The sequence below is a fragment of the Mirounga angustirostris genome, unplaced genomic scaffold (genome assembly GCF_029215605.1).
Source record: "Mirounga angustirostris isolate CCGP_5_RB_7025 unplaced genomic scaffold, mMirAng1.0.hap1 SCAF_14, whole genome shotgun sequence".
Lineage (NCBI taxonomy): Eukaryota > Metazoa > Chordata > Mammalia > Carnivora > Phocidae > Mirounga > Mirounga angustirostris.
Window position 1 is genome coordinate 20,487,429 of NW_026991722.1, and position 21,822 is coordinate 20,509,250.

The 21,822-nt window shown below is 39.3% G+C and overlaps 1 protein-coding gene across 1 annotated transcript in view; it reads left to right on the forward strand.

The window, feature by feature from the left end:
* The first annotated feature begins 4,615 nt into the window (after positions 1-4,615).
* MBD2 (methyl-CpG binding domain protein 2) overlaps positions 4,616-21,822 on the forward strand; it is a 66,917-nt gene continuing 49,710 nt past the window's right edge. Inside the window, exons 1-2 of the mRNA XM_045886689.3 lie at positions 4,616-5,285; positions 21,442-21,601. Of these exons, the coding sequence (XP_045742645.1) occupies positions 4,747-5,285; positions 21,442-21,601 (699 nt within the window). The 5' untranslated portion in view covers positions 4,616-4,746. The remainder of the gene's footprint in view (positions 5,286-21,441; positions 21,602-21,822) is intronic.

Below are 21,822 nucleotides of genomic sequence, written 5' to 3' on the forward strand. Positions count from 1 at the left end.
TATTTGAGAGAGAGAGAGTGAGTGAGCGGCTTGGGGGAGGGGCAGAGGGAGAGAATCTTTAAGCAGACTCCCTGCAAGTGCAGAGCCTAATGCAGAGCTGGATCTCATGACCATAAGATCATGACCTGAGCTGAAACCAAGAGTCAGACGCTCAACCGACTGAGCCACCCAGGTGCCCCTATTAGTTGTTTTTTTTTTTTTTTTTTTGTAAAGCTATGCTAAAACCACAGACTAGGGGTAAATTAGAAATTAGCAAAACCAAAAAGAAAATACTCTGAGGAAAACTTTGTAAAGGATTCCACAATAAACAAAAGACATTGAAATATATGTGTGTGTACATTATTTTAGAGAATATTAGGAATCAACTTATTTGTAGTCAAAGAGCAGAAACATAAATGTAGATAAATACACAAATTCACAAATGGTTGTTTAGAAGTACAGTCTCATTTTGTGATTAAGTCTTTTATGGTACATATTCCACAACCTTTTTGAGGAACTGATGAATAAAATTACTTTCAATTCATGCAGAAGAGACTACTGTAAAGAAAATGTTATAACTATCTTATAATCAAACATGTTTGTAAAGTGAATTTAAGCCCACCTTTAATTAGTCAAATTTACTGTTAAATATCTCTTGGGACATGGAAACCTAATCACATTTTCTGACTAGAACAGCTGTTATTACTCTGCAGGGGGATGCCATGGTGAAGATGAAGAACAGCTTTCCAGGTTGGTGGGGGGAAAGACAATGAAACAACTAATTACGATAAATGGAAGGAGGAAATACCTAATGGTAGCACACAGCCCAGGGGGTGCAGGAGTGAGGTATTGGGGAGTCAAGAAAGGCTCCTTGGATGAAATGATGTCTAAAAGAAAGGCACTGAGGTGGGGGTGGAGGTGGAAACAAAGGAGCAAATTCCAGGGTGAAGAAGCCAGAGATAATATGGCAGTTTGAAAGCAGCTAAGCACACAAGACTCTGAACTTGGGGTCAAGAGACTTGGGCTTTAGTCCTAGCTCTGCTACTTCCAGAGACATAGGTGAAAGCCACTTACATCATGAAATCTGCTGGCAAGATGAATTTCTCTATTTATTTGGTTGCTGTCCCTCCCCCTCTGGTAAACACCACCCACTTTCAGCCCTCATTTCTCATGGATCATGTGTCCCAGCATTCTGGTGTTTTGCAGCCAGAATTAAGGTTAAAAACCACCGTTTAGCGTGTTAAGTGGTACCCTGGGGCTCTGAAACCTAAAGAGTATTTTCTTTTTACTGGTAGCATGGTGTTTTCTATTTTTAGGAAGTTAAATCAAATAAGCATCTCTCCATCCCTTAATCCTGAACACTTAATACCAGCCACTTACCTATAGCTAATGTAACAAGGAGCAGAACAGTTTTAAAGTACCAGACACCATTTTCTGAAATAAATTTCCTTGGTTCAAAATTTACCTCTCCTTGTTTTCTCTTGCCTTTCAAGTAATTAACTCTTCTCTTTTTCAGTTTGAACTCTGCAGTGTAAGATTCCTCTGTAGTCATTCCAAGTGGAAAGCAATTAAAAAAATCTTTATTTATCCTGCATGTACTTGAAAGTGTCAATCGGCTTCCTGACAGGCCAGGCCAGCAGCATTTCATTTTGCTTGGGAATTAGGTGAACAGTAGTTGGGCCAACTCAGTGAATCATAAAACCTGCTAATTGGAGTTGGAAAATGTTTTTTGGCTATGCCCTCGCTTGTATTTAATATCTTGATAAATTCTGACCATGCTTCTTGAGCTCTGTAAAAGAGGAAAGTGATGCTCCTGTCGTCACTTGATCCAAATATGTTCATGGGAAAAAGTATTTTCTGATGTTTAAATCAGTCTTTTACTCAGTATCTCATTACACTCATAAATTCAAATGTAGGTTGTATATTTGTCAATAAAATATATAGATCTCAAAACAGGCATCACCTCCCAACAGGTCATTTTAGTTTATTCACTGAATTTGTTCTATTTTTCTTAATAAAAACATAAACTAACAGGTACAGTGTTTTTCTTGGGAACTGCCTTTTCTTTAAGGGCTTAACCTCAGTTTTACCAGGTAAACAATAAAGGAGAAAACACTTTAAAGAATGGATAGTTTTCCAGGGGTGACAGTTGGTGTTTCAGCACCTGCTTTTACACCTGGGAAGCAGAGATCAGAGGTGGTTAAATCTCTATTGTTTGTTTAATGGACCAGATCTCATACTTAATTCTCCCTCATTGTTTTTTACTTTTGCCATAAAGTAAGGCTAGCAAGACCTTTTCCACTGTAAGAGAGATAAAACTGAAAAATTTGGTCACAATTCTACTGCTTGAGAAAAACAACATTGCCATTCATCAAGGAGTGATATAAAATGCATTTTCCCATAAGTGGTGTATTATTTGTCCAATATTTTTAAGGGAAACAAAGTGATCTTTTAAGTATTTAGCACCTTTTCTCAATACCTTTAGGGTCTCAATCCAGACCCTGTAAGAATTTAATGTTTAATTAGATTTCTTTCTTCCTTTAGTGGGAGAATAAAAAAATAAAAAAATAAAAAAATAAAAATTATACTTTGCTTCATGGTATCACAGCAGAAAAATTCAACTGTGACCCAGAAAAGCTTTTGAAATACCTAAGTGGGATTTTTTCTTAATGGAGGGAACATTAAACTATGATTTAGTAAATGGAATCTGGTAGTAGAAGTCAAAGTAATTACCTTGAATTTGTAGTAATTTATTCCTTTAAACATGCTTTTTATATCAATTATACCACTTGATCTATATAGCCTTTCCATGACAAAGCATGGAAAAATAGAAACTTCCAAAAGTATATCTTTTCCCATGTATTTTCTCAACAATCATTTTTACTGAGATTTTTGCTTTGTTTATCCTTTAGGTTTAATTAGGTGTGAAAATCAAAACCCTTTCTCTTACAGAGTGTTTGTCATCCAAACTTTGATCTCATTTTTCTCTGACTTTAACTCCTTCACCTACGCCAAACTGTAGGTGTTCCTTAAGATTTAATTCTTGGTCCACTTTTTATTTTTATTATTTTTAAATTACTGTTATTATTGGGGCACCTGGGTGGCTCAGTCGTTAAGCGTCTGCCTTCGGCTCATGTCATGCTCTCAGGGTCCTGGGATCGAGCCCCGCATCAGGCTCCCTGCTCAGCGGGAAGCCTGCTTCTCCCTCTCCCACTCCCCCTGCTTGTGTTCCTGCTCTCACTGTGTCTCTCTCTGTCAAATAAATAAAATCTTTAAAAATAAATAAATAAATTACTATTATTATTATTAGCCATATATGTTCTTCCTTGGAGATCTTATTTGCTTGCAGAGTTTCCTTCAATTATCACTTTCCCAAGATGACTTCTAAAAACACAACTCCAGAACTGACCACTCTCCTGGGAATTTGACTTGAATTTCCAACTCTTCTGCTGGACACATTTCTACATTGTTGTCTTGGAAGGAACCTATAACTTAATGTATCTCAAATCAAAGACATCAAAAAGAGATCTAAGGTTAAGCTCAGAGTCAAATTTGTGTGTATGAATTATTTTATCAAAATAAATTTTGATTTTCCATTAGTCATTTTTTTCTATACATTGAACTCGGTCCTCAACTTTTAAGTCCTATGTGTACAAAGACTGAAATTTATCGTCATTCTGATAAAATGTGCATTACATTTTTCAGTCTTCCAAACAGTTCTTCACCTATCATCTTGAATTTCGATAGTACATTTCTGTAAGTATTAAGCATCACATAGAAAATGTGCTTCTCCGGAATTTAAATCAGTTTTCTTAATCAGCTTGGCACTATTCTTTAAACTCAATCCTGAATGAGTTGGCAGATCCAAATGAATTCCACACAGATTCCGAAAAGGTTGTCACAGTGGGTTAGGTTAGTCTTTCAAGGGAGTATTTACCAAGCCAAAGGCCACTGATAATTGTCAAAGGCCATTACACAAGGAAGTCTAAATTAAGAAAAAGTCTTCAGAAATATGGTAAATTCTAGGTGGATTCAGGGGTTCTGGTCATTTTAAGAATGTAGGGGTAAACCCCGTAGAAGTGGAGGGAATGTTCCAGGTTGCCATTTTTCTTCTTACAGCTTTACAAAGTTTCTGGAGGATAATCAATCCAGGGACCTAAACCCAGAAGCCAGACTTTCGAGCACAGTGATATTCTATTCATCTAATGGGACACTTTGCCCCACTTCTTCAATCTGAGCTCCCTGGCAAGTTTTGGTAGAGAGAGGCGGGAAAGGGGGTATTGGATAGCTATTACCTCCTTAAATGAATTGTTGAGTTAGTGAATATAAAATGAGATATTTTGTTGTTCATTAATTGGGAAGCAAACGTGGATAAAATCATATAGAGAGGGAAGTTAACCCTACAGGAAATAAACTAACCGCAGTCCCTCTGACATTCCTCCACAAGTGACTCCGTACCCGACCCGCCTTCCGGGCTCTGCGCAAACCGCGGGGGTGGGGGCCGGAAGGGCGCGGCCGGGGGCGGAGCGGGTGGGGTCGGGGGCGTGCCCTCGAGGAGGTGGAGACAATATGGCCGCCCAGAGCGCTTGGAGGACCTAAGAGGCGGTGGCCGGGGCCACGCCCCGAGCGGGAGGGCCGCTCTGTGCGCGTCCGCTCTATGATGCTTGCGCGCGTCCCCCGCGCGCCGCGCTGCGGGCGGGGCGGGTCTCCGGGATTCCAAGGGCTCGGTTACGGAAGAAGCGCAGCGCCGGCTGGGGAGGGGGCTGGATGCGCGCGCACCCGGGGGGAGGCCGCTGCTGCCCGGAGCAGGAGGAGGGGGAGAGCGCGGCGGGCGGCAGCGGCGCTGGCGGCGACTCCGCCATAGAGCAGGGGGGCCAGGGCAGCGCGCTCGCCCCGTCCCCGGTGAGCGGCGTGCGCAGGGAAGGCGCTCGGGGCGGCGGCCGTGGCCGGGGGCGGTGGAAGCAGGCGGGCCGGGGCGGCGGCGTCTGTGGCCGTGGCCGGGGCCGGGGCCGTGGCCGGGGACGGGGCCGGGGCCGGGGCCGGGGCCGCGGCCGTCCCCCGAGTGGCGGCGGCGGCCTTGGCGGCGACGGCGGCGGCTGCGGCGGCAGCAGCGGTGGCGGCGGCGCCCCCCGGCGGGAGCCGGTCCCTTTCCCGTCGGGGAGCGCGGGGCCGGGGCCCAGGGGACCCCGGGCCACGGAGAGCGGGAAGAGGATGGACTGCCCGGCCCTCCCCCCCGGATGGAAGAAGGAGGAAGTGATCCGAAAATCTGGGCTCAGTGCCGGCAAGAGCGATGTCTACTACTTCAGGTACCGCCCTGGGGGCGGGGTGGGGTCAGCGGGGTCAGGTCGGGGTCAAGGGTCAGCAGCTGACCTGGGCAGGGGATGTCATGATGGGAGCGGGACCCGAGGGAAACGGCAAAGACAGGCTGGCCTCGTAGTGGAAGGTCCCTGAGCCCTTGGGTGAGAGTTGACCCCAGAACAGTGACAGGACAGGCACAGTGTCTGAATGGTGAGAACCCGGAGGAGGGCGTCTTAATGTTGACGGTGCTGGGGAAAATGGTTTGTGGAAAAAGGGGTACTCTGGCAAGGATGGTTAGTCCATAAAAGGGTTAAAAGAAGGTGTAATTCATCGAAACTGTAAAACCCAGTCACTGTTGGCTCCTGTCCCAGTCTTTCCCAGATTCATCATCACAGGAGTGTTTAATCATGCACATGTGGAAGAATTCACTATCTGCAGTAATAAGGTTTGGGTTACTTTGTGAGATCCAGGAAAGTTTGGTATAAAGTAGCCACTTGGAATGCCTGAAGTTTCTTGGAACTCTCTTGGTGTTGCAGAACTTACTTATTTCTGAAAACTGAAACACTGTAATATGTTGTTAGACTCCTAGACCAAAATTTGTTCCCCAGGGGATGTTTGGCAATGTCTGAGGACATTTCTGGTTCTCATACCTTGGGAGCGTGTGCTCCTGGCATCTAGTGGGTAGAGGCCGGGATGCTGTCACATACTCTGTGATACACAGGATGGTCCCCACAGCAAAGAATTATGTGGCCCAAATGTCACCAGTTTGAGAAATCTTGGTCTAAATGATTCAGGTTTTCACCCTGATGTGATCTTGCAATCCTGTGGTCATGCTGTCCATGTCACTGGATGATCCAGTAAGCTCGGGAAAGTGCCTGTGGCTATTGATATCAGTGGAATTTTCTTATCAACAAATTTACTAATTTTTCAAAATAAACCGTCCTATTTATAGAAGAGAATATAAATATGTTATATTCAGTGGTGTGGAGGGCCATTTTTGTGGGCTGTTTGAGTCATTTTTCAGGGAATACGTTTGGGTGTTGGAGCCAGTTATTGCCAGCCATTTAGCCATTGGAATAATGTTCTGAAGGATTTACTTTCTTCATCAAGTAGGTTAATACATTGCCCCTGAGGGCGGAAAGGGGAATACATACACATACACTCTACAATGTTTATGAATTGAGAGTACTTTTAAATAGACTTGAAAGGTTAAAAAAAATACACAAACATTTGTGTGTATGTGTTTATACACACAAGAATGTGATCACCACTGGAAAATATGTAAATGTGAACATATTCCTGATGGTTGCTCAAATATATGGAAAAATAGTTTCTGTAAATTTATTTCACCTCTTCAAGAAAAAAAATGAAAGTGGTGTCACTTGATCTGAGACCACTTGTTTTGAAATCTTGATAAAATGGCAATCTTATTTTAAACAAAGGTGATAATCTAATATTTCCCCATTATTAAATATTAAATTTACTTCAGTAATACCAAAAAGGTTATTGTGGAACAAATTGTTACTCCTCTCAAGTTCACTTGTCATTTAGTGCTATTCACAATTGTTCACTTTTGCACATTCTTTTTTTTTTTTTTTTTTTTTAAGATTTTATTTATTTATTTGACAGTGAGAGACACAGCGAGAGAGGGAACACAGGCAGGGGGAGCGGGAGAGGGAGAAGCAGGCTTCCTGCTGAGCAAGGAGCCCGATGTGGGACTCGATCCCAGGACCCTGGGATGATGACCTGATCCGAAGGCAGACGCTTAACGACTGAGCCACCCAGGCACCCCTTGCACATTCTTTCATTAACAATTTATGTTTTCTTTCTAAGCAGGTAGTATGCTACCTTCTTTCTGTGAACTGTGTATTGTCTTGTAGCCAATTATATTTTACCGGAATATTCTGTGTCTGGGATTGAACTCCTTGAGGAATAGGTGACTAATCTATTCTCAGTAGAGCATCTTAGACTTTGAATTTCACTCTCTGTGGCATTTCTCCTGGGATATAGTTTGTTTGGTTTTAGGATGACATATTTGTTCAGACTAACTTTGGGTTATTGCAAAGTGTTTTTTGTTTTCCTTGCAGTAGCTGGAAAAGTTATTTCAAAAAGGCATCTTGCTGTAGTGCTCATTTTGATTTGTGGTCACTTAGTATTTTTTTAAATGTGTTGTAAATTTTTCAATGTTAACTTTTTTTTTAAAGATTTTATTTATTTATTTGAGAGAGAGAAGGAGAGAGAACACATGAGAGGGGATAGGGTCAGAGGACGAAGCAGACTCCCTGCCGAGCAGGGAGCCCGATGCGGGACTCGATCCCGGGACTCCAGGATCATGACCTGAGCCGAAGGCAGTCGCTTAACCAACTGAGCCACCCAGGCGCCCTCAATGTTAACTTTTTTAATACAAACTCAATAAATATTTTATGGTAGAAAAGCTGATATAATCAATTTAAAAAGAACTTTCCAAACAAATTCATCTTACAATAAATGAGAAACCAGTATAGTGATACTTTCCAGAATTTAAGTCTTTTTATTTGGGGCGCCTGGGTGGCTCAGGTCATGATCCCAGGGTCCTGGGATTGAGCCCCGCATCAGGCTCCCTTCTCAGCCGGGAGTCCTCTTCTCCCTCTCCCACTCCCCCTGCTGTGTTTCCTCTCTCACTGTGTCTCTCTCTGTCAAATAAATAAAATCTTGAAAAAAATAGTCTTTTTATTAGTGCAGCATGATTTGCTTTTTACTTGTTTATACAAAATGAAGACACTTGGAACAGATTTGTGCCACATGTGTTTAGTTCAGGGTTGGAAGGGATGTTGTCTAATTGTTTATTGACTACCTACAAAATGTTAGTTTGCAGGATTGTAACATTCACTCTTGATTGCCTTCTGAGAGGTTACAGTCAGAGGTTGTAGGACACAGGGTAGCATGTTGTGGTATTCGTAATACAGCAGTTGTTCTTTGACTTCCGTTTGCAGTTACGAATGATAGAGGACACCTACTCATAGTGAAGGTGAACACATTCTTTTTCAACCAGACTGTCACAGCTTTGCATGTCAGCATCCCCATATATGCCTCACCCGTTAAAAAACCAGTAGCTCACAAACACCGGCCATCTCTGTTAATAGGCGGGTTAAGAGTTAACTCTCCCATTGGTAATGTGAACACCTGCACCCATTTGTTCACACAGATTCTAATAATGCTAACTCCTGAATTAGCCTGCCCCTGGGGAGATTAATTTAAACAAATCTGTGCCTGTTAACGTAGGGCGTGGCTTACACATATTAATTGGGCTGAAATTAAGCTCATCGGGAAAGCCTCAAATTTTGGTAAAATGGTGTTTTGACTGTTTCCTGAGACTGCCAAGTTCTAATAGGAAGGCGTGCCTCGAGTTGCCAGTTAAGCAATATAATTATGCTTTCTGTCAGGATTACTGATAGTGTTGTGGCAGTTCATATATTATCATACAAAGTGTGTTTTTAAAAATGTGGTTAGATAAAGTGCTGGATCCATTGGTAATAGTTTCTGAAAAGTTTGTTGCCATCATATGAACTCATTATGGGAAAAATAATTTTCTAACTGGTCTACTTGACTCCTGTCATTTCTAGTTTTTGGTTCCCTGCAGTTGCTGACTGATATTTTTGAAATATTATTTTCCCTGCATAGGACCCTGTAGGAGCCAACTTGTCCTTTTTCTTTTTTTTTTTTTTTTAAATCAAGTCTAAACTTGTTGGTTTCTAGACTTTTAGTTATAATTAGGGTTAAAGATCTGGGAGTCATGGTAAACTGTTAAGCTGCTGCCATAAAATATGTGGTTGGATTTTGGAAACATAGTAGTAAATACTTTCGTTTCTTGTATCAAAATTATGATGCATTTGTACCTGATCACTTCCCTGAAAAAAGGATACAGGGGAACCAGAGAACAGTTAAAATAATCATAGGAAGCAGGTGCATGAAGAGAGACTAAAGTTATTTCACTTTGATCTGGAAAGAAGAGGACTCAGAGGCAGTATAACTGAGGTCTATAAAATCATGAGTGATATGATAAAAGTAGAAGTCTCTAGGGAAGACAGCAGTGCACAGGGATGAAGAGGTCTGGCGTTGGTCTTCTAACTCTGCACTTAACCATTTGGTGCAACCTTGAGCTTGTCACTTACACTTCCTGGTCCTGTGGTTTGTCGGTTTGTAAAGGGCATATGATTTTACCTGTACCTCAGTGTTACAAGGATTCAATTTCAGATCACTAAAATAACTACATAGATCTCTTGAAGCTTCAGATATGTTTAAGGACTAGTTAAGGAAAACAACTCAAGTCGTGTGGGCTAAACATATAAATAGGTTTAAAAAAATGTATAGGTGTATCTGACTTGTTACCAAAAGCTGGTATGCTGCATCGAAGGCATGAATTCTGAATCATTGAGCATGTCAGAGTTCACCCAGGCCTTTCCCTCTTTTTTTTTTTTTTCTTTTTTTGTCTTTTGTCTTAAAAAAAAATACTCTGCCATGTAGTCTTTGTTGGAAAAAACTAACGGAATGGACCAGGGGAGAGATTAATTGTCACAGTTCTTAAATATTAAAGTCTCTTTGGCTTTCAGTAAATTGTCTTTTCCCCTAATATCTGCTTTCTGGCCATCCCTATGTAGTTGAGCCTGGTGTCCCCTGTGTTACTCTCATGTTCATTTACATAGAACCTATGGCTCTCTCACATAGCTGTCTTTCCCCTTAGGTACAGTGCTGAACACATAGATGCTAAGTGTTTACCAACTGATGTGACTCTTAAAAAATTTGTGAAACAAGTCTTAAATGACCTCTTAGCCTTTGCTTTATATTATCTAGTGGTGTGCTGGGATGAAATTGGTTGAGATATTAAGTCCAAACATTTTCCGGTTCCTTATTTTCATCATTAATGTTGAGGATATTATAGAAGGCCAGAAAGCATTCTAGAGATACAGTGAAAATGGTAAGTAAAATGCTTATAGTGCAAAGATATGTGAGAAATCAATATTTGAATTTCATTGAGTCTGTAGTATAGGGTTTGTTTGGTTTTTTTAGTATAAGGTCTTATGTGTCTTAATTCTGTGTGTGTTTTGTGTCACAGCTCTCATAGTTTTGGCAGCTATTAGTATTATTTTGCTAAATGCTTTCCATGTATTATCTTATTGGGTCCCTGTTAGTTATAGGTACAATTATCTCTATTTTACAGACGGGGACTTGGGAAAGGGAAGTTAAGTAATATGCTTGAGGTTGTAGTGTTGGTAAGGGCCGAGTTAGAATCCTGATGCAGGGGATTTAACCCAGAACTTTTAACCACCCAGCTACCTCCCATAGAGATCCCTACTTGTAATTCTCAAATTTTGCAACATTTCATGCCTAACCTACTTTATTGAGCCTGGCGGGCTACTAAAACCATGTAGTTAGTTACTATTATATTTACACCCTTAAGTTGACAAAGGGTAAATTTTAAATCCTCTTTGGTAGTGAAGCTATTGTACCAAAAGATGATCTTCCAGCTCTGTGTAGTATTGGAGAGAAAAAAAATGGAAAATTGTGGTAAAGTAACATAATTAAAGCAGTTTTATTCTAGGTAATAGAAATGATCATTTTGTTCAATAATGTTTCCCACCTTCTTACTCACTCTCTCCATATATATTTAACTTAGGATTGACCCTATTATTTCTTAGATATTCATATAGGCAACATGTTCCCTAGGGAGCAAGCTATAGGTCACCGTCATTTTATTTTTATTTTTTTAGATTTTTTTTTTTTTTTTTTATTCGAGACACAGAGATACAGAGAGAGCGCAGAGAGCATGAGCAGGGGGAAACGGAGAGGGTGAAGCAGGCTCCCCGCTGAGCCAGGAGGCCGATGTGGGGCTTGATTCCAAGACCCTGGGATCATGACCTGAGCCGAAGGAAGTTGCCCAACCAACTGAGCTACCCAGGCGCCCCGTCACCGTCATTTTAAAAGCTTTCACTTAAATTAGAACAAATAAAATTGTAACTTTTGAGGGCTAAATGTAGCTTATTGAGATAGTTTTATGTGTTTCCTGCAAAAAGCTCATGTGCTTCTTTCAGAGATGAGGTACAATTGAAATGTGCCCTACAGACCAATTAAAAAAATCTCTTTAGTTGGAGGGAGGAACTAAATGTAATGTTTATTACTAAGTGCTTATTGCATAATTGCAAGTTTGACTTGTTTTAGTCTTTCTTACTTTTTTTTTAAGATTTTATTTATTTGAGAGAGAAAGAGTGAGAGCGAGTGAGTGAGAGAGAGCATGCGCTAGAGTGCACAAACAGGGGGAGGGGCAGAGGGAGGAGCAGACTCCTTGCTGAGCCAGGGAGCCTGACAAGGGGCTCAATCCCAGGACCCTGGGATCACGACCTGAGCTGAAGGCAGACGCTTAACTGAGCCACTCAGGCACCCTTTTAGTCTTTTTTCTTGGTATTACCTGATTGAAGCCTGGATCTAGAAATAAAAGATACATAGCTGTGGTGGAAATTGTGCTCTGGTAATCCTCTCTCAGCTGTACCATCACAGCTTTTTGTGTTGTGCCAGAGGAAATTTTGTTAGGGTGCAGCATTGCCATCTGTCCTATATCTGATTTTTAAAATCTGACATGCAAAGTCTCACCTGCCAGAACCCCCATAATACCTGTAATAGAGGAAATACATAGCTCAAAAGGAACCGATACACATATATTCTAAAAATAATCTCAAACAGAATTGATGATTTTTTTAAATTGCTTTTAAAATTTCATTTGTGAGGTATAAAGTCATAATTTAATTTTTCATAATTTTAATTAATGGAACAGAAGCTGGTGATTTGTAGGAGGTGATACTTTGTGGGTTTTGGTTTTTTTTTTTTTTTTTTAGATTTCATATTGGTACTAATAGAAATCCATAACTTTTGAGTGCCTGGGTGGCTCAGTTGGTTAAGCGACTGCCTTCAGCTCAGGTCATGATCCTGGAGTCCCAGGATCTAGTCCTATGTCCGGCTTCCTGCTCATCAGGGAGCCTGCTTCTCCCTCTGACTCTCCCCCCCCTTCTCATGCTCTCTCTCTCTCTCTCAAATAAATAAATAAAAGCTTTTAAAAAAAAAGAAATCTGTAACTTTTTAGCCTGTGTTTGAGATCTTTTTAGAGCTGCATGATGAGTTAGAAATAAATCACCAACTCTTATTTTATAGACTTACTGTTTGTCTTGAATTATTAATACCCTTTGCAGCCTTTTTATTGGTCTTTTATTGCTGTTTGCCATTTCCACTAAGAAATGACTAGGCCAATTGTAAAATGAAGGTTTGTTTAACTTTATCAGAACCTTTTTTAAATACTTTATTTATTTGTCAGAGAGAGACAGAGCGTGTGAACGCACAAATAGGGGGAGTGATAGGCAGAGGGAGAAGCAGGCTCCCTGCTGAGCAAGGAGCCCAATGTGCGACTTGCTCTCAGGACCCTGGGATCATGACCTGAGCCGAAGGCAGCCGCTTAACTGACTGAGCCACCCAGACATCCCAGACAGTACAAAAGCAATTTTTGATGGTAGATGTTTAAAGCAAAGGATAAAAGGATTTTTTTAATATGAAAAGGGAAATCAAAAGCCCTACTATAGATCTACTGTAGCCCTCTTCAAATAGGAATGGAGAACTTCTAAAAACTAAAACTTCACAAAGAAGAGTAAAAGTATGGAATAGAATGAAATTTGAGTAATACCTGTGGATCTTATGATTTTGCTTTATCTTATAATACAAATTCATACTCATTTGTTTGGGAATTTGCATAAGCTGTATGTGAATATAAATAATAGTAAATATACCTTAAAATTAGATTTTAAAATTGATCATTTCTCATTTGTCAGGAACAGTTATGAGTTATTTACAAATGAGAGGAAGAGGAACATATCCTCTTATTAAAGATTTTTGAAATATATTTTGGTGTTCAACTGGAAGAATCCATAGGTTAAAGCAAGGATGAATGTCTTCAAATTATTTTTCACATGTATACAGTGATGTATACATCTCTTTAAAAAGGACTTTCTGGAGGCCTTTAGCAGAAATGGGCAAGTGCTATGGCCTTTTGAGCATAATTCTGTTAACCTTTATCATATTTGCTGTAATAGTTGGCAGTCTTTTGACCATCAGATTCTTAACCTCAAGGTCAGTGGCTGATCCTGATTCATTTTTAAATCTCTAGTATCCACCACAGTCCCTGCTATGTGGAAAGCTCTTAAGAATTGCCTGCTGGGAAACAAACTGAGGGTTGCTGGAGTGCGGGCTGGGGTGGGAGGGATGGGGTGACTGGGTGATAGACACTGGGGAGGGTATGTGCTCTGGTAAGCGCTGTGAATTGTGCAAGACCGTTCAATCTCAGATCTCTACCTCTGAAACAAATAATGCAATATATGTTAAGAAAAAAAAAGAAGAAGAAGGTAGGTAGCAGGAGGGGAAGAATGAAGCAGGAGAAATCGGAGGGGTAGACGAACCATGAGAGACGATGGACTCTGAAAAACAAACTGAGGGTTCTAGAGGGGAGGGGGGTGGGAGGATGGGTTAGCCTGGTGATGGGTATTGAGGAGGGCACATTCTGCATGGAGCACTGGGTGTTATGCACAAACAATGAATCATGGAACACTACATCTAAAACTAATGATGTAATGTATGGGGGTTAACATAAGAATAAAAAAAAAAATTGCCTGCTGAATGAAGCAAGTAGTTAATACATTTTCCTATTGAATGGTCCAAGAAACTTCTGGTTAGTACTGGCTGTAAATAGGCCTGCACTATAGAGGTGGTCTTGTGTCTCCTGCTGTACCCAGCATCCTGTCTTGTACTATACTAGGTATGCAAATAAATGTTCATATTTTTCTTTAGACTTGTATGTTTGTTTAATGTTTGTGTATATATTATATGTAGATTTTTAGACCTATAGGAGGGGTACAGGAGATCTATAGTAGGGCTTTTGATTTCCCTTTTCATATTAAAAAAATCCTTTTATCCTTTGCTTTAAACATCTACCATCAAAAATTGCTTTTGTATCATCATGAGAGGATAATATATTTCTACCTACTTTTAACTAATTTTTTATTTCTTTGTGCTATAACTGTGAAGTTGCTTTGGTATCTGGTAGGAAGTAGTTTATAATAAAAAATAAAAATAATGTAAAAATGGACATACAAAATACACGTTGCAACTTTTTACTGTTAGATCCTACAGTCATAAACTTACCTGTCAGATTACCGTAGCAGTTTCTAAATGCTTTTTCTCCATTCTTATTTGAAGACCAGTAATCTTGTCAGTAGACCACACTTCTGTTGCACTGGTTTAGAGTAAGAATGGAGACTTTTGAGTCAGAAAATTGGAACTTGAGTCTTGAATCTTGCTTTACTGTTTTAACTTGGACAGATTAATAAGTTTCCATAATATAAGCCCCCGATTTCTTACATGTAAATCAAAGGTAAGAAGTCTACGTCATGGAATTTTTTGAGATTAAATTAAAGTACATGTAAGGCATTTGGCATGTAGTAGATGGTCAATAGATCAATACAGTGGTAGTTTCTTTCCCTTCACTTAATCAACCAACGTAAACAGAAACATGTGCTTGTTAATTATGTGGAGATTCACAAATATTTTGTTTTATTTTAATTTTTTTTTAATTTTTTTTTAAAGATTTATTTATTTGAGAGAGAGAGAATGAGAGAGAGTACATGAGAGGGGGGAGGGTCAGAGGGAGAAGCAGGCTCCTCGCTGAGCAGGGAGCCTGATGTGGGACCTGATCCCGGGACTCCAGGATCATGACCTGAGCTGAAGGCAGTTGCTTAACCAACTGAGCCACCCAGGCGCCCTATTTTGTTTTATTTTGAAATGTGATGATGGCAGATCTTAGGTGGGTATATATGTTCATCAGAGTTTTTAGAAATATTTTTTCCCGGGCGCCTGGGTGTCTCAGTTGGTTAAGCGACTGCCTTCAGCTCAGGTCATGATCCTGGAGTCCCTGGATCGAGTCCCGCATCGGGCTCCCTGCTCAGCGGGGAGTCTGCTTCTCCCTCTGACCCTCCTCCCTCTCCTGCTCTCTGTCTCTCATTCTCTCTCTCTCAAATAAATAAATAAAATCTTTAAAAAAAATTTTTTTTCCCCCTTGATTATAAAAGTAATCCATGCTCAGTTTTTTTTTTTAAGATTTTATTTATTTAACAGAGAGCACAAGCAGGGGGAGCAGCAGGGGGAGAGGGAGAAAGCAGGCTCCCCGCTGAGCAGGGATCCTGACATGGGGCTCGATCCCAGGACTCTGGGATCATGACCTGAGCTGAAGGGCAGGTACTTAACCGACTGAGCCACCCAGGTGCCCGGTAACCCATGTTCAGTATGGAAAATTGGGAAAATACGGAAGAGTATAGAGAAGCAGTGACAATCAGCATTATAGTCCTAAAGAGAATCAGTGTTAAGATTTTGACATATTGCCTTCCATTCTGTATGTATATGTGTTTATGCTCTTTTATTGTTCTTTTTATACTGAAAGAATCCATAGATGAGATCAAGGATGAATATCCTTAAAATTATTTTTTAACACGTATGCAGTGATGTATGCATCTCTTTAAAAAGGTCTTTCCCCTAGCTCTTTTTTCAAAATATAGTCTGTTTTTCCTGCCTGTTTTTTATTATGGAAAAATTCAAACACATGCAAGAGCAAAAGTAGTTAGAAAAGTATAATGAATCTCCCATGTGCTCATCAATCAGTTTTAACAATTATCAACTCCTGGCCAAGCTTGTTTCATCGATATTCAGCCCCCTTTTCCCCATTATATTTTGAAGTAATTCCCAGATGTATTTAATTTTTGACATTTCCATAAGTGTCCAGTCCCCAATTCAACCAAAATAACCAGTGTTTTTCCTTTTTCCTTTCTCAAAAAGTGAGTACCTTAAGGCAGTGGGATGAGAGTAGGTATAATTCTACATTCATTACTTTTTTATTTTTTAGTGGATCATCCTGGCTTTTATATGATATAGAGATAATAGAATTTGCTATCAGTAATATACTGTTTGCATGTAATTTTTTTTACATAAATGCTGGTTTATGGAATGAGAATGATTGGTACAGAATTTGAATTATATTTAAGGTCTTTTATACCATTTAAAATTGTGTTGGTGATTCCTTAAACATATATGCCAAGGGAAAAGGTGGAATGCTGTCACATTTTACCAGCAGTCAAATTGTAAATAATTTTTTTCCTTAATGATCCTTTAAAAATAATTCTCTACTCCTCCCCCAACTGCTAAGGAAATTTTTTAATGCTCAAATTTGCCCAAACTTCATATTTTTAAAAAACTACTTTTCAGTTTTCAGGGGATATATTCAGTTTGTATACTTTAATGTTTATGTTCTAAACATTTCAGTATAGAAATTTTCAAACAGATATATAAAAGTAGAGAAAATCATATAAGGAAGTACCAAGTACCCAGTTCAACAGTTGTTAATCTTATTTCTTCCATACCCCAATCCACTACCCCTGATTCAACCTTCATTATTTTGAAGCAAATCTGACATTAGATAATTTCATTCATAAATAACTGCATCAGTATGCTGTTTGTGAAGGTAACACTTAAACTTGTAGAAGTTTTATAACCATGCAGAATTCAGTATTTCAAAATTAGAATACAAGAGGATTATTTACCTGATACTGGCAGCAATTGCTATATGGTTCAGAGGAAGGAGACATTCCACAACTTCATTCTGGGAAGGCTTTATGGAGGAAGTATAATGTGTAATTGGTATTTCTGGGCTCTTGGGATCAGGGTTGGAGTCATGCATTATAGATCAGGTAAAAGGTATGGTTTGCAAAGGGCCGAAGAGGGAAACCATTCAGCCTTCCAGAATAGAGTGAATAAACCAAAGGTCACTAGGTAAGAGGAGGGGAAAGTAGGGTTTAAAGGTTTGGAGGAGGCGAGATGAAAAAGGATCTTACATGCAGGGCTAAGATGTTTGGCTCCCATTTGCTAATGGGTTCATTGAAGGCTTTTAAATTGGAACTGTGGTCAGAGTGGTGTTTTAGGAAGAGTAATTTGAATAGGTGAGAATGCAGAGACAAGGAAATAGAGTCACTTGGCCTCTCCTGGTGATTTAGACCCAAGGTGATAAAGACTTGATTTAGGCAACAACAATGGAAAGGAAGGATGGATTCAAAGGTGAGTATGAAGGAACTGGATTTAGTAACTGATAGAAGATGGGAGAATATAAGTAAGACAAGAGGAGATAAAATCTGCAGAGGAGGGCTGAGGATGGGTCACTTTAGAAAAGGCCTGCATGCAAGGATTGGGAGGAAAGGAATTAGAGAAGGGGAATGATTTGTAGGTAGATGTCTTTGTGTGTATGGCATTCAGCTTTGAAGCAATGGCATGTATTATTTGAATTAGTTGATTTGGCAGTTTTCTGATTACATGTTTTTGTACTGAAGTACGAAAAGTTAATTTTAATTTCAGATCTTAGTCTCAGCCAAAACTTGACTTGTGGAGACAAAGTTAGAGAAATCTTTTTTTTTTTTTCAATATGTATTCTGTAACTAACAAGTAAGCTTTAACATTGATTTATTTATATATTTTTAAAAGATTTTATTTATTTATTTGAGAGAGAGAGAAAGAGAGAGCACATGAGAGGGGGGAGGGTCAGAGGGAGAAGCAGACTCCCTGCCAAGCAGGGAGCCTGATGCGGGACTCGATCCAGGGACTCCAGGATCATGACCTGAGCTGAAGGCAGTCGCTTAACCAACTGAGCCACCCAGGCGCCCAAGCTTTAACATTTAAAGGAGTAGAAAACAATAGAAAGTTGGTGTTTCTTTATTCTCAAAACTTTTCCAGTGCTGTAGTTTAGAGAATTTTTAGTGTGGAGGTTATTATTATTCCTCACAAAGTACTATTGGCAAGTGATGCACTTCTGAACATGATCTTCAGCCATATAGCTACCATCTGCTGTCCACAGTGCTCCTTGTCACTCATAGGCCAGTTTCACCTTATTGAACTCTGATTATTGCCACCCCCACAGTTCATCCTGTTAGAAACTGGTTTGACGATACACTTGTGTTTGCTCAGACTCTGGTCTCCTCATAATGTTTGACTAAACGTCATGATGATCCATGTTACCCAAGTAACATGGAAAAAGAGGTTCTGCTCTTTTAGAGGAGTGTTTTCAGAGTGCAGTTGCATAGGCAAGCAATGGGTTTTCAGAAGAATTAATTTTTATGTGGAGACTGGCAGGGCATGTTACAGTTGTCTAGCTCAGGGAATGATGATTACAGGTGAGTTTATAGAGTGATAAAATGTGAATACCACTAAATTAAGACAATCACAATTTAAGTAGTTTCTGGTGTCTCAGTGAAGTTTTTTTAGAGTTGAAAGATGCCAAATAAAATTTCTTTCTTTTTCATAATCTAGTTAGAAACCTCTAAGACAGAGTTAGGCTTAAGAAGTGCTTTAAACAGTTTAATCAAAATGAAAGCAAAGGCAGTTCAAATGATGAAATGTTCTTTTATAAAAAAAATTCATGTCTTTGATTTTAGTTTAATCATTACTTTAGGGTATTTGGAGGGTAGGAAAAGTTAAAGGTGAAATCACAAGTTGGTTCAGGGCTGGCATATCGGGGGGCAGTTGGTAGGGAATTTTTTTTGTGGTTGAAAGTGAAATATTAGTATTTCATTACTGGGATTAGAAGTAATCACTTTGGTTAGAAACTGAAAATGACTAATATCCTTCACTAGTCTACTAGAATTTTTTTAAAAAAAGTAATTTTCCTAAGTTACAGTTTGCTGCTTTTATTTTTTTTTTTATTTTTTTATTTTTTTTTAGTTTGCTGCTTTTAGAATAAAAGCTTAGTCACATTAAGTTCTGGTGTGTGTGAGACGGCAACCTACCGCAGCCATCTTAGAGGGCAGACTGATAACGTAGTCTGGGTTAAGACTGGAGCTTAAGTGACATGCAGTCTTTTTGTTCATCTAGCATTATTTCGCCTGCCACTTCCAGGGTCATTTTGGTGCTGTGCAAATATTTTATATCTGATGGACAGAATCCTTACTTAACCATTCCCTTGGGCCTTGCTTTTCTATATGCTTACCTTCATCCTGTGCGGAGGAAGGTCCCTTGTTTAAAATCTCCTGGGGCAGCCAGGTTGACTTTCCTTAAAGCACCAAGCACAAGCTGTAGCAGTTACAGAGAAGAAAATGGCTTGTACCACTGTTCTGAAGGCCACAGTGTGTAGGACGAGAACTTGTAGCTATCCAGTATAGATGCTTCGTAGAATTCCATCTTATGACAGAGGGCAGTGAATTTGGTATGAATAACTGGTAACCCTTTGATATTCCTTTTTTGGGATATGTTAATAGTTAAAACTTGATTTCCACTTTCTTCATCGCTGATTTAGTTTATCAGTAGAGTGTCTCAGGCCTTTCAGTTTCCATTTGTTTTTTAAAATCAATAAATATAGGAACAGTTTAAGCCATATTAAATTGCTAATCTAGATCATAAACTAGGCAGTCACATTTTATGAGTATGGCTATTTAACTGAGTTCTTAAGTATTTAGATTTCCTAAATTTGAGGAGGAGCGTCAAACTGATCTCTAAGGAGTTTTGTTCTAAGGAGGAATGCTGTAGTGAGGCTCTGATATGCTTTCAGCTGCAGTAGGTAACTGGCATTTCAACTGTTCCATAAGGAGTGACTCGTTGCAGGGCTCGTTTGAGAAATTAGTCAATTGATTTCTTAAAAAATGACTTTCTAGTTGTCTCTAAGTTATATCCTTAAAAATAATAGTGCTTATCTTTTTGGTAGAAGTTGCTACCTTAGTATTTTCATCTTCTGGAACACTAGTCTGTTGAAACTAAGTCCACTCTTACTCAAGTTCAGCTTTTATTGCACTGATGAGATGTCTCATTAGAGAGATACCTCATTGAGAATGTTGGTTGTTACCTCCATCTGTAGGTTGAATTTTAGAACTTGAATTGTGTTTCAGGAATACTTACATTATGTGATTGTGGGGGAAATAACTGCTGATATGATCATCTTTTGGTGGCAGAATACGATAGAATTTGTGACAAAGTGCGATGTGTTGGTTTGGATTTGACCCAGAGAGAAGTTTTGCTCTTCCAGGGCAGTATTTTATTGCTTGGTTTCCCAGCCAGAATTCTCTTTTGTCTTCCCCTTCAATTATTTTTCTTTTATTGTGGTCAGTTCATACAAGGTTAAGTTCTAAATAGGATAGGTTGGCTTTTTGGAGAAATATTTTAGAATTCTTACAGTTTTCTTCTGGTAACATATCTATGCTGACTTTAACAGTTGATTTTTAGTATATTTGGCTCAGAAAATTTGTTACATAAGACAGGGGCATTCTTCCTATAAAAATTTTCTTACAGATCAATGCCGTATAGCAAAAAAAGTTTTAGGAAAGGCTAGTTTAGCTTTCTGTATAATTCTGGCACTTTTATAATTTTCCTTCAATATTTCTTATGAGAAGTAAGTTATTCTTGATAAGGAGTTTGGCTAATAAAACTCATGTCAGCAATATACAAACACATTTGCAAATGTTTGCCTTTATTTCCTCCTTTGAGTAGTTACATTAGGGAGCATTTAAATATTGTCAGAATTCAACATTTTCTTTTCTGTTGTAAATGTGAGTTCACATTAGTAGCCCAAAGAATACATGGATTCCAAGTGTTTTTGTGTGTGTGTTTTTAATAAGGATTGTTGGCTTCAGAAGAATTTTTTCTGAAGTGCTGATCACTGCTGACATTGTGTATATGTAATACTTACAAAAAAAAAAAAACACACTTCAAAAGTCAGTTCGGAAATAAGTTTGTAATGTTGAAGACATTTGCAGTGTGCGTATTGTGCTGTGCGTGCAGTTTGTACGGGGATTCTGTCCGTGGCTGCTGAGTGACCGGTGGGATAATCTGCAGTAACATCTGTTATGTACTCCAGTGGTGTAGCTAGTGGAGTGTAATATTCGGGGATACATTATCTCTTCTTACAGGGAAGTTATGAAATTACTTTAAAACTTTGCCATTTCTTTGGAAAAAAAATAAACATGTAAAATTGTGGTGTGGTAACAATTGGGTAGAAAGATGTGAAGAAAGGTTTATGTAGAGATCTAGGGAAAAACATTGTTATCTTTTGTACAATGAATGTTCTCTTTCTTCCAGTCCAAGTGGTAAGAAGTTCAGAAGCAAACCTCAGTTGGCAAGGTACCTGGGAAATACTGTTGACCTCAGCAGTTTTGACTTCAGAACTGGAAAGATGATGCCTAGTAAATTACAGAAGAACAAACAGAGACTGCGGAATGATCCTCTCAATCAAAATAAGGTTGGTGAATTTACTTAGAACATATGGATGCTATTTCAGAAGCTCTCCACAAAGTATCTTACATTGTAATTATGTCACTAGAATTTTGGCTGTCTAAACATCCCAGTCTCCCCCCACCCACTCCGCCTCCCCCCAAAGCATTTGGACTTACAAATCTGATTAATTTTCTGGTAGTTGGTGGTACTTTGCATAAGTAAATTGTGCACAGTTGAAAACAGTAT